The 12,366-nt window shown below is 39.3% G+C and overlaps 1 protein-coding gene across 6 annotated transcripts in view; it reads left to right on the forward strand.

The window, feature by feature from the left end:
* The window catches only part of LOC140481885 (double-stranded RNA-specific editase 1-like), a 317,299-nt gene that overhangs the window by 216,131 nt on the left and 88,802 nt on the right, over positions 1–12,366 (forward strand). For 4 of the 6 annotated variants that reach the window (XM_072578507.1, XM_072578509.1, XM_072578512.1 and 1 more), the window contains one exon: positions 11,173–12,158. In XM_072578507.1, the coding sequence (XP_072434608.1) occupies positions 11,173–12,158 (986 nt within the window). The remainder of the gene's footprint in view (positions 1–11,172; positions 12,159–12,366) is intronic. The other 2 variants (XM_072578510.1, XM_072578511.1) reach the window with 1 other exon arrangement.

The following is a 12,366-nucleotide window of genomic DNA, read 5'->3' on the forward strand; positions in this document are numbered from 1 at the left end:
AGCAACTTTGGACACAGAGTCTCATGTGCACATCTCTAATCCAGGAGGAAAAAACCATGGGAGAAAATTCAGAGACAGCAGCAGCTGGGAGACATTCACTGAATCTTCCACCTCTTTTGAGACCCCAAAAGCTTCTGCTCAAAACAAAAGCTAAAAAGTAGAAAGCCTGGTCAGTGAGAACTGGCCACACCCAGGCTGCTTCCACTGTTCCAACTTCTTTTTAAAAAAACCCCAAGGCCTCACAAATTGTTTACTTGGAGACATCTGGGTACCTCTGTCTTACTACCTCTCTTCAAAGAAAAAAAAGGTCAAAATAACATCTTAAGGTGACAGCATAAGGTGTCATAAAAATAAAAAGTTTATTTGGAAGATGGACTTCATTAAAGGAAGTAGAAGTTTTGCTGTCAACACTTTAGCAGTTAGCCTTTGGTGTAAGATATAATCACACTGAACATTTTTACAGTCTTTAACTGAAGGTGTTTTCAGGAAAAATGAAATTCCAAAAATAAGATGCAACTCCAACCTGCTGTCCTTGCAATATTTTTGTTATTCTATGAGTACAGAATTGATGGGAACAGATCATTTATTGACATCTGGATGTCTTTTTTTATTCTCAATTAAATGACATTTTTTCTCTTCTCTTAACTACCTGTGTAGATCTTGATACACTTGCACTGCTGCCTCATTGTGCATGTTTCTTGAATTCCTGAACAAGAATACTTTATGCAAGTATATCTTCATTGCAAACAAGCCCTATTTGGAAGTACAGATTCTTTACTTTGTGCCTTATCCGTCTTTAACGTAAATCAGATAGCAGTTAATCTCACTGCCCTTTTGTTGAAAATAAGACAAGTTATTTTAAGATTTCAGAGGCGTCATGTTTATATTGCAGAAAATCTCTTACCAGGAACTACTCATAATTAAATGCTGGGTGGCAGCAGAAAATGTGCTAAATCTAGCTATTTTTACATCCTGTATCATAGAGTCATATAACAGTGACAGGCCCTTCAGTCCACTATGTCTGTGCTGACGAACAAACAATGAACTGTGCTAATCCCATTTACCTGCATTTAGTCCATAGTCTGCTGTGACCTAATATTTTAAGTACTCATCGAGATGCATTTTACATATTGTGAGATTAACTGCCTCCACTACTCTGTCAGGCATCTGCTACCCTCAGATCTCATCCAAACCACTTATTCGTGACCTTAAACTGGCATTAAACACTTCTGCCAAGGGGAAGGGATTCTGACGAACTTCTCTGTCTGTGCCTCTCGTAATTTCATGTACCTCGATAAACCACCCCCTGCTCCAAGAAGAACAATAGTCTAGATTTTGCTCATAATTGGGAGATTTTTATTCCAAACAACATCCTGGTGAATCTCTTCTGCACCCTCTCCAGTGCAATCCCATCCTTCTGATAGTGTGGAGACCAGAATAGCACATCATATTCCATCTGTGGCTTAATCAATGTTTCATAAAGTTGTAACAAGACTTTCTTGCTCCTATATTTTATATCTGGTTAAGGAAGGCAAGCATCCAGTATGTCTTCAGCAGCATTTCTACCCATGCTGACACCTTCATGGATCTTTGGGCTTGCACTCCAAGTTCCCTTTATTCCCCAATACTCCCTCGGAACCTACCATTCATTGTGTGTGTCCTTTCCTTATTAGACCTCCCAAAATGCATCAGCTATCACTTATCTGGATTAAACTCCATCTGCCGTTGCTCTGCCCACTTTACAAATTGATCAATATCAGACTATAGCATGAGATCCTCCTCAGTATGAACAGCGCCACCAATTTTCATGTCATCTGTAAATTTAGTAATTAGATAATTATGCTATTACGGATCATGTGGCCCCCTGATATTTATATGCATGTACACTCAGTTCTGCTATAACGCATATTGCTTCAACGCGAATTGGCTTTGACACAATTAAAGAATTGAGACCATTATTTGTAGAACACGGACTTTCCTTATCTGTATTGGCTACAATGCACTTCCAACCCCATTGGTATAAATGGTACTGCTATTACTTGATGTCCTTATGACGAGATCACACAGAAACAGAACTATTGTGTTATATTAGAACCGACTGTCCTCTGGCTAGGGAAGCTAGATAGAAATGGAAATGACAATTTCAAATAGCCTTGCTGACAATTACTGATAAATTCAACTCCGGCCAGTTCTCTGAACTCTGTGGTGTGTATTGCTCAATTTTGCCCCACAAAATGCATTTACCAACAATGCTTTTGTTAACTATCTTATGGCCATTTTTGGTATTAGGCCTGAATCACGTTATTTTCTTCATTTGAAGAGCTGATATAGATATGATGAGCCAGATAGTTTCTTGTGCCATATTCAATTTGGTGATTCTGTGAAGTTTTTGCTGAATATTATGTAAATTCAGGACCAGAAAAGCCCATGGAAGTTTGAGCAGTTAACTTGCAGAGCAGTGTAAACATATTTATGCAGCTTAACATGTTTTACTTGCTGCAGTGATTTATAAGACATGCAGTTTCTGCAAATCATTATGTGCAACTGTTCCAAGCTTTCAACTCTGATGTTCTTCAGCTGTAGTGAAGCATTAAGTTCAAGATGTTGAATCAGTCAGTAGTTGAAATTTCACTGGAACAATTGGCACGTTATATCAAAAGTAAGCCTGGATTTGATATTTCATGTACATTAGAAGTAACAAATGGCCCAGATTGGAGTGTGCAAATGCTGCTTTCGTATTCCAAAAATTGAGTGAATTTTAACAAGCTAAGTTAAACTGCTTTCATGCTTTTTTTGTTTTGATCCTTTGCTGTGTAGTTCTATGCTTCCCTGTTGCCATTTGCAAAGTACAAAGTCAGATGTTTTTGCTGCTCTTTGAAAAGCCAGAGACACAGACACACACACACACAGACACACACACACAGACACACACACACACACACAACCAGATATCCCTGTCTGACCATTTGGCTCATATCTCTCTGAACTCCTCCTATTCATGTATTCTTTTAAATTTTGTAACTAAACCACTTCCACTGGCAGCTTATTCCATACACGCACCATCCTCTACTTAAAAATGTTGCTCCTTGGGTCCGTTTTAAATCTTTCCCCTCTCCCCTTAAAACCTATGCGCTCTAGTTTTGGACTCCTCCACTCTGGGGGAAAAAGACTGTGGCTATTTACAACAAAAGAAGTTGCTGGAAAAGCCCAGCAGGTCTGGCAGCATCTGTGAATAGAGATCAACGTTAGTGTTAAATGAGAGGGAGAGTCACTGGACCCGAAATGTTAACTTTGATTTCTTTTCACAGATGCTGCTAGATCTGCTGGGCTTTTCCATCAACTTGTGTTTTTGTGTCTGATTTACAGCATCCACAGTTATTTCAGTTTTTACCTTGTCTATTTACCCTCCTCTTTCCCCTCATGATTTTATAAACCACAATAAGCTCATCCCTCAGCCTCCAATACTTCAGGGCAAATAACCCCTGCCTATTCAGCCTCTCCCTATAGCTCAAACCCTCCAACCCTGGCAACATCCTTGTAAATCTTTTCTGAACCCTTTCATGTTTTGCAACATCCTTCCTGTAGCAGGGAGACCAGAATTACACACAGTATTCCCTAAGTGGCCTAACTGATGCCCTGCGCAGCCACAATATTAACTCATAACTCCTATACCCCACTGCTTTGACCAATAAAGGAAAGCATGCCAATGCCACCTTCACTATCCTGTCCACCTGCAACTCCACTTTCAAGGAACTGTGAACCTGAACTCCAAGGTCTCTTTGTTCAGCAGGACCTTACTATTAAGTATATAAGCCCTGCCCTGATCTGCCTTTCCAAAATGCAGCACCTCACATTTATCTAAATTAAGCTCCATCTGTCATTTCTCGGCCCATTGACCCATTTGATTAAGATCCTATTATACTCTGAGGTAACCTTCTTTGTTGTTGACTGCACCTCCAATTTTGGTGTCAGCTGTAATCTTATTAACCATGCCTCCTATGTTCACATCCAAATCATTTACATAAATGATGAAAAGCAGTGAACATATCACTGATCCTTGTGGCACACTGCCAGTAACAGGCCTCCAATCTGAAAAGCGTCCCTCCACCACCACCCTCTGTCTTCTACCTTTGAGCCAGTTCTGTATCCAAGTGGCTAGTTTTCTGTGTATTACATGTGATCTGATCTTTTTAACTAGTCTACCATGAGGACTCTTGTTGAATGCCTTACTGGAAGTCCATATAGATCACATTCTGCCCTCATCAATCCTCTTTGTGACTTCAAAAAAACGTATTTTAAGTTAATGAGATATGATCTCCCATGCCATGTTGACCATCCTTAACGCATCCTTGCCTTTCCAAACACATACAAATCCTGTCCCTCAGGATTCCCTCCAACAATGTGCCCACCACCAATGTCAATCTCACCAGTCTATAGTTCCCTGTCTTTTCCTTACTATCTTTCTTAAATAGTTAAAAATCACACATCAGGTTATAGTCCAACAGGTTTAATTGGAAGCACACTAGCTTTCAGAGCGACAATCACCTGATGAAGGAGCATTGCTCCGAAAGCTAGTGTGCTTCCAATTAAACCTGTTGGACTATAACCTGGTGTTGTGTGATTTTTAACTTTGTACACCCCAGTCCAACACCGGCATCTCCGAACCATTTCTTAAATAGTGCTACCACGTTACCCAACCTGGCACCTTACCTGTGGCTATCAATGATACAGATATCTCAGCAAAGGGCCCAGCAATCACTTCCCTAGCTTCCCACAGAGTTCAAAGGTATACCTGTCAATTAAAGCTTCGTCAGGTGAGTGTAATTTTCATATGTTAACAGTATTTACATAGTCGTGTTTCTTCTATACTTTTTATATTTATTTTAAACGTTATTTTATTTTCAATGTTGGCATTTGGGAATGTTCATAGTTTCAATTTGGTAGTGCTTTCAAGTTAGCTTTTTTGTTGCAAAAGGTTCTAAAGTACATCACTTTCTTTTTTTGTGTGTTTAATTATTTATTTTAGTTTACAAGTTATTTCAGCTAGGAATACCCAATACTGCACAAATACTGGCCAGTATTTCAGACTTTACATAGGTTCTTATGGATATTTCTTCTTTGCAGAAAACTAAACTCTGTTTTCACATGAATATCTATAATTCACTTAAAGATGCAATTTACAGAAACACAATCTCAACTTTAAATGAAGATTTAGCATATGAATACCATGTTCAAGTCCTTGCTATTTTCAATGCAGTTCGTGAAACAAAATAGACGGATTTTCCTTGTCCTTGTAGTGGTCTGCTCTGATCTTAAAATCTGTTTTAAAATCCCTGTCAATGATCGGTTTTTCAATCTGACGTCAGTTCCTAAGTTTCTTTGAAATTGTTAAAAGTCCCTGGGGCTAGACTAATGTAATTCCCTGCAATATTTGTTTATGCGTCTTTGGTCGGTGTAATTTAAAAATTATCCAAAAAACTCTGGACACTGTTTTGTAACTTTACATAATGATTAGTTTTGGTTTCATAATCAGCAACCAATGTGATTTGTTAATTTCAGCCTGCTGTGTTTTAACTACCATTTTATCCCACCTCACATCCTACAATTGCATCATTTTAAAACAGAGCATTCGATGTTAAAATAATCCGTTATTCCTTTATTATTTGTTCATTGCTTAAATTCCATCTTTATCAAATGCTAACTTTGGTTGTCATTGCAATAGCAAATACTATGTAATGTGCTTCATCCAATGTTGCATAAATGTGAAGCCCTAGTTCTCCAGCCCTCCCTTCAGTAGCCTTTGCTAGTGTTTTCTGAGTTTCATTAAGCTGGAGGTTGAAACCACTTCATGGTTTGTTTTCTTCATTTGTGATGTATCTTTTCTGAAAATGGTTATTTTTTCAATTTGACTTAATTGTATACACTAACCTCAGTAGAGAACAATCAAGATTCCATTTCTGAGCACTTTGAATGATGCATCTCCTGAAATCAGGAGGTGAATTGGGCCAGCAAATAATTGTTTTTAAAAATCTAACCATTCATACTCGAAACAGAAAATCCAGCTATTGAGGTTGCATATGCAACACAATTTAAGTAGGTGAACCATGACCCTAAAAATGCAAACCTTTGATTTGATAGAAAGGTCTTAATTTCCTGCCCTCACCAGTGATCCAGCAAACTTGGTAACCTGTCAAGTGGAGTACAGTCTGGTGTTGAAAGCCACACAGCCAGCGATTGTCCTGCTATTGCCTGATGTTTCCAATACAAATTGTCCTGTTGTTAAAATTTGTTGCATGGAAGCCAGTGCTTTTGGGAGCTTGATGCAGTACCTTACTTGCTGCATGTGTGAAACCAACATGAGAACACACCTGGTGGTTCTACTATATTTTAAAATTGGAATTGTCCTTTTTGGAAGGGAATTAGTTTGTGAAAGCTGTATTGTTTTAGATCTACGTACCTTTCCTTAGAAAACCCCTATTAACAAGATAGTAATTTTGTGAACATTCAGCTGGAGATGCAATTAATCCTAATTTCAACACTCTCTCCTGCCTTTCGGTAAGCATGGATATGTAATTCAAAAGCTTACAATGTAGTGTTCTCCTTTAGTGTTTATAACTCAAGGTCACCAATTTCAAGATTATTATTTCTTTTCCTTTTTAAAAGGAAGCACACTGCATGCACCAGACTGGAGTAAAATAGGTGCAAGAAATACTTTCAATTCTCTACTACTACCAGCAAAAGAACATATTGCAATAAATTTAACTCGTGTGCCAATATTATTTGTAAGAGCAAAGGAACTGCAACAGAGTAATTATGTTGCAGTTTGATGTAATTTTGCATTGATGCGCCTTTGTAATGATTTAAATACTAGCCTTAACAAGATCAACTAAAGGAAGGGGAAGAAAGAGTAAAAAGGTGATCACGCTCCAATTGCAAAACACTCCTAATAATGCCACATTTGAAAGTCAATAGTAACAAAGGCTACATTATGGTGAAGGCTCATTTATCCAATCTCACCATTGTTTAGGTATCCTGAAAAATATTTGTTACCAAATCTGGTATTTGCCAAGTGCACAATTTCCAAAAATCTGCAGCACAATTTATGCTTGTTTTTATGTTTTCTAGCTAAAAGTGAACAAAGATGCATGTCATAATTTGATGTCTTGAATAATATAGTAAAGCTATTTCTTTATTTTCTTTCATTATTTTCCAATACAGTGGCTCAGTGGTTAGCACTGCTGCCTTACAGCACCAGGGTCCCAGGTTCGATTCCTCGGGCGACTGTCTGTGTGGAATTTGCACATTCTCCCCGTGTCTACGTGAGTTTTCTCCAGGTGCTCCGGTTTCCTCCCACAGTCCAAAGATGTGCAGGTCAGGTGAATTGGCCATGCTAAATTACCCATAGTGTTAGGTGCGTTAGTCAGAGGGGAATGGTCTGTGTGGGTTACTCTTCGGAGAGTCGGTGTGGACTGGTTGGGCTGAAGGGCCTGTTTCCACACTGTAGGGAATCTAATCTAAATATCTCCACGGATTGGTTCAAAACAAAGCCCTCATTTTCAGACAGAAATATTCAGTTGCATTTGAAGGTGTATTCAATTGTATGTAAAGTTTGAACTTAAATTTACATTTTCTCATCATGAGAATTGACTTATTCATGTCTCGTTCAATCTATTCATCATGGACACACTGAAATAAGTTCCAATAACTTGTGTTGCACAGCATCCACATTTACATCATCAGTTAACAATATTCAAATGATTCCTTCCCAGTTTTTGTTTTATAGCTTGCATTGTTTTGGTATACAATCCCAAGTATTTTATCCTGTTGCCATTTTAAGCACCACTGTTTGACATTGTAATGTTGAAAATTTGCAAGGGACACCTTAACCTCTGTGCATTGAATAATGTGTTTTTTAGTTTAGGAGTTACTGTGCATGGAACTACATGACCTGTTCAAGCCAGATCTCGGTCTTCATACAAGTGTTGCATGTGCGAATGCTGCAGAGTGATGGAGATGCAGGAATTCCCTGAGTTGCTACTCCAAATCGGCATGTGTCTGCAGATGTTTCATATATGCAGTTATGTCACACGTTCTTATGCACAGTGCCAAAATTCATCATGCTAATCCTAAAATAAAATCTAAACTAATATATAAATTCTAGCTTCCAGTTATAGTACACAATTGCTCAGCTGAAGATAATTGTTCTTGCAATTGTCAATTGTATCATCAATGCCTTTGTAATGGTGTGTGGGGGTTGTCGAAATCCACATTAGGTTTTTGTTGTCAGCAATCAGGTATTCCCAGATGTGCACATAAATGTGGTCAAGGTGGTGTCCATGCTTGGTGATGAACTTTTCCTTACAAATGAAAATAATCTGCTTTTCTTTTTATTTCCTTTAATGCTTTTCCAACTGTTTTATCCTTTCTTGTCCACCTGTCTGTCTGGTGTTAGGAATTCTCACTCTGGCATTACAGATATTTTTCTGAGCTCCAAATGAGTAACCTATGGACCTTTTGCTGAAGGATGTTATAAATGAAAATTTGATTGCTATTCTATCAGCTTTGTGAATGGAATGAGGTGATGTGTATGAGAGAACAGTGTGTTTAAAATCCCCACCTCCACTTATTCCCCAATAACCACACGTTGTGTGTGAATGAGTTAGGAGAAATGAAGTCTACCTGACATTTTGGATGACTTTATTCTCTTAGTTTGCTCTGTCAGCACAACTCCTGTAGGTTGGAGACCTACCTCTTTGTTAAAGAACTAGGATTAATCCAGAAGTATTCCATGTGGTGGTAATCTCCTGTATTTACACTTATGCTGCAGTGTTTTAAAATCTTATTAATGTTCTGTTCTGAGATTGAAGGGCGTACAATGGGTTTAGAGTAACTAAAGAGCTCTGACAGCGAGTATTGTATAACTTAACAATCTTTGTGAAAGTTAATGCTGCTGTACAGGTTTTATATGAACAGAAAGACCACTAAAGTAACTTCTGCTTTGAGTAATACAGTATAGAGTTAGCGGATTTTGACCATTATGCTGCATTGGTAGATTTATCCAATTAGTTCTCCTCTTTCCCCATAGACAAGTATTTATTTTCCTTTTCAAGTGTTTATCAGATTTCCTTTTGCCAGTTATTATTCAATCTGCTTCCATCACTGTTTAGACTGTGTATCCCAGATTATCACCAATTCTTGAAAAGGTTGTTCCTCACATTTTCATCTTTTGCTAATCACTTCAATTCTGTGTTCTCTGATTATTGGCCTTTCTAACACTGAAAACAGTTTATCCTCATTTAGTCCATCAAAACTCTTCATTGTTAAATCTCCTATTAACCCCCTCTAATTACTGAATAACTTTGGTTTCTACATATAATTTCTCGTTATATGTATAAGTTCCTTGCCTTTGGTATAATTTCAAATAAATATATTCTGCACCATTCTAAGTTAATTTGTTCTATACAGAAAATTAAAGAATTACCAACTATCTCGTATGTGTACAGGGTAAGGCTGAAACAGATAAAATTTATTGAAGGTAGCTACAGAAAGCATGTATAGTATCTATAGAATGATGTATCTTTGAAAACGTATCTTTCTCGCAAGCCTAGTGGTGCTGACCATTGGTGTAGTAGAAGGCTGCCTACTTGCGGAACGTTTCAGAGAACACCTCTGGGACACCCGGACCAACCATCCCGTGGCTCAACACTTCAACTCCCCCTCCCACTCCACCAAGGATATGCAGGTCCTTGGATCCTCCATCACCAGACCATAGCAACACGATGGCTGGAGGAACAGTGGCCTCATCTTCCGCCTCGGAACCCTCCAACCACAAAGGATGAACTCAGATTTCTCCAGTTTCCTCATTTCCCCTCCCCCCACCTTGTCTCAGTCCCAACCCTCGAACTCAGCACCACCTTCCTAACCTGCAATCTTCTTCCTGACCTCTCCGCGCCCACCCCCACTCCAGCTTATCACCCTCACCTTAACCTCCTTCCACCTATTGCATTTCCAACGCCCTTCCCCCAAGTCCCTCCTCCCTACCTTTTATCTTAGCCTGCTTGGCACACTCTCCTCATTCCTGAAGAAGGGCTCATGCCCGAAACATCGATTCTCCTGCTCCTTGGATGCTACCTGACTTGCTGCGCTTTTCCAGCAACACATTTTCAGCATTGGTGTAGTAGAACCTAAGTTGGCCATTCACTGCATGGAGGTGTATTTCCTATCAGGCAGTGGAGAAAGAAAATGTTATCTATTTGTATTTGAGCAATAATTTATTGAGTGACTTGTCAAAGAAACTGGCAACCTCTTGGTTCTCTGTACTGCAGAATATTAATAGAATTTCTAAAGAAAAAATAATTTTCCGGTAAAGGTCGAATGAGAAGAATTCTGTCAATCATAGTTGTAATTTGTAGTTAAATGTGTTTGACATTGACAGTTGTCAAGTTACACAGTGCTATAAATGTGTCTAAAAAATAAACAGTAAGGGTGGCACAGTGGTTAGCACTGCTGTCTCACAGCGCCAGAGACCTGGGTTCAATTCCCGCCTCAGGCGACTCTCTGTGTGGAGTTTGCACATTCTCCGCGTGTCTGCGTGGGTTTAGTCCGGATGCTCCGGTTTCCTCCCACAATCTAAAAATGTGCAGGTTAGGTGAATTGGCCACGCTAAATTGCCCGTAGTGTTAGGTGAAGGGGTAAATGTAGGGGAATGGGTCTGGGTGGGTTACGCTTCGGCGGATCGGTGTGGACTTGTTGGGCCGAAGGGCCTGTTTCCACACTAAGTAATCTAATCTAATCTAATGTTGCATTCGTTGCAGCTTGAGATGTGGCATATTAATGTTCTACTTATTTATGGACTAGACAGTACTCAATGTAGAACCCTGGTGTATGGTCATGTTGAGTATAAATATTCCTAAGTAAATTTACATGCACAGAAGTATATTCTGTTCTTATCCTTGAGAATTCACTACCAATTAGGACTGCTTTAGGCTATTAGTTATTTGGTCTTTTTTTCTTTGTGTTCATATTTCTTAATTTTTTTCCCTAAACCTATTTTGTTGCATTCTGCTGCTATTGGCTTGAATCCAAACTCTCCCATCCTGATATGTATCTCAAACACATCACTCCTTCTGTTGCAAAGATAGATGAAGAATCTCTAAATTTTGCATTTACAAGATCCTACAACGAAGGCGTGTAAGTTGCTCTTTCTGGGCACCACAGGTTCATGCAGCACTGACGTAAAAGAGAACCGTAATCTGGAGAACATCTCTGTTAAAGAAGGCACTCAAGCTCCTGGTGAGGCACAGCTTTCAAATGGCAGCAATTCTTCCATTAACAGAAAACGGCCACTGGAAGAGGGAAATAATGGTCACTCTCATCCTAAGTTTCGTGCCAAGAAGAGGAAGAAAACGCCTGGCCCCATTCTACCAAAGAACGCATTAATGCAATTAAATGAGATTAAACCAGGCCTCCAGTACAAACTCTTATCTCAATCTGGCCCTGTCCATGCTCCTGTTTTTATCATGGCTGTGGAAGTCAATGGACAAAGCTTTGAAGGATCTGGGCCCACCAAGAAAAAGGCCAAGTTGCATGTAGCAGAGAAAGCCTTGAGGTCATTTGTTCAGTTTCCAAATGCCTCTGAGGCCCACTTGGCGATGGGTCGAATGCTGCATGTTAATACGGATTTTACATCAGATCATTCTGACTTTCCAGATACACTTTTTAATGGATTTGAAACCCCAGTACAAGGAGATGATCCATATCTCTTGGGCTCCAATGGAGATGGTCCTTTCAGTTCAGGTGACTCTAACTCTTTTGGCGTCTCATGTGGTGTTGAAGGCAGTAGTTTAGGTCAGTCAACACTGGTGGCTCCATCTCCTTTTGCAATGACCAGTGGTAAGAACCCAGTAATGATCCTGAATGAACTGCGCCCAGGACTCAAATATGAGTTTATTTCGGAGAGTGGAGAAAGCCATGCAAAGAATTTCATTATGGCAGTAACTGTAGATGGTCGAACCTTTGAAGGGTCGGGGAGGAATAAGAAGTTGGCAAAGGCTCGTGCTGCTCAAGGAGCTCTTCAGACTCTGTTTAATATGCAGTTGGATTCGACACCATCACGGCAACCCATTCCCAGTGAAGGTCTTCAGCTTCACCTGCCTCAGGTAAGAAAATTGTTTTTTACTCTTGGCATTGGTCCTTTTCATGGGAAGGGATGCTGTTTTACATTGACCTAAAATAGTGGTAGGAATTTGGGAACTTAGTTAATACATATATTTTTATATAGATTGCTTTTCATACATCTACAGTACACCTTGAATTTGTATGAAAACACAGCGATGGGCGATGTTAGCATTTCTCAGTGAGCAAATT

Source organism: Chiloscyllium punctatum, chromosome 10, assembly GCF_047496795.1.
Source record: "Chiloscyllium punctatum isolate Juve2018m chromosome 10, sChiPun1.3, whole genome shotgun sequence".
NCBI classification, from domain to species: Eukaryota; Metazoa; Chordata; class Chondrichthyes; order Orectolobiformes; family Hemiscylliidae; genus Chiloscyllium; species Chiloscyllium punctatum.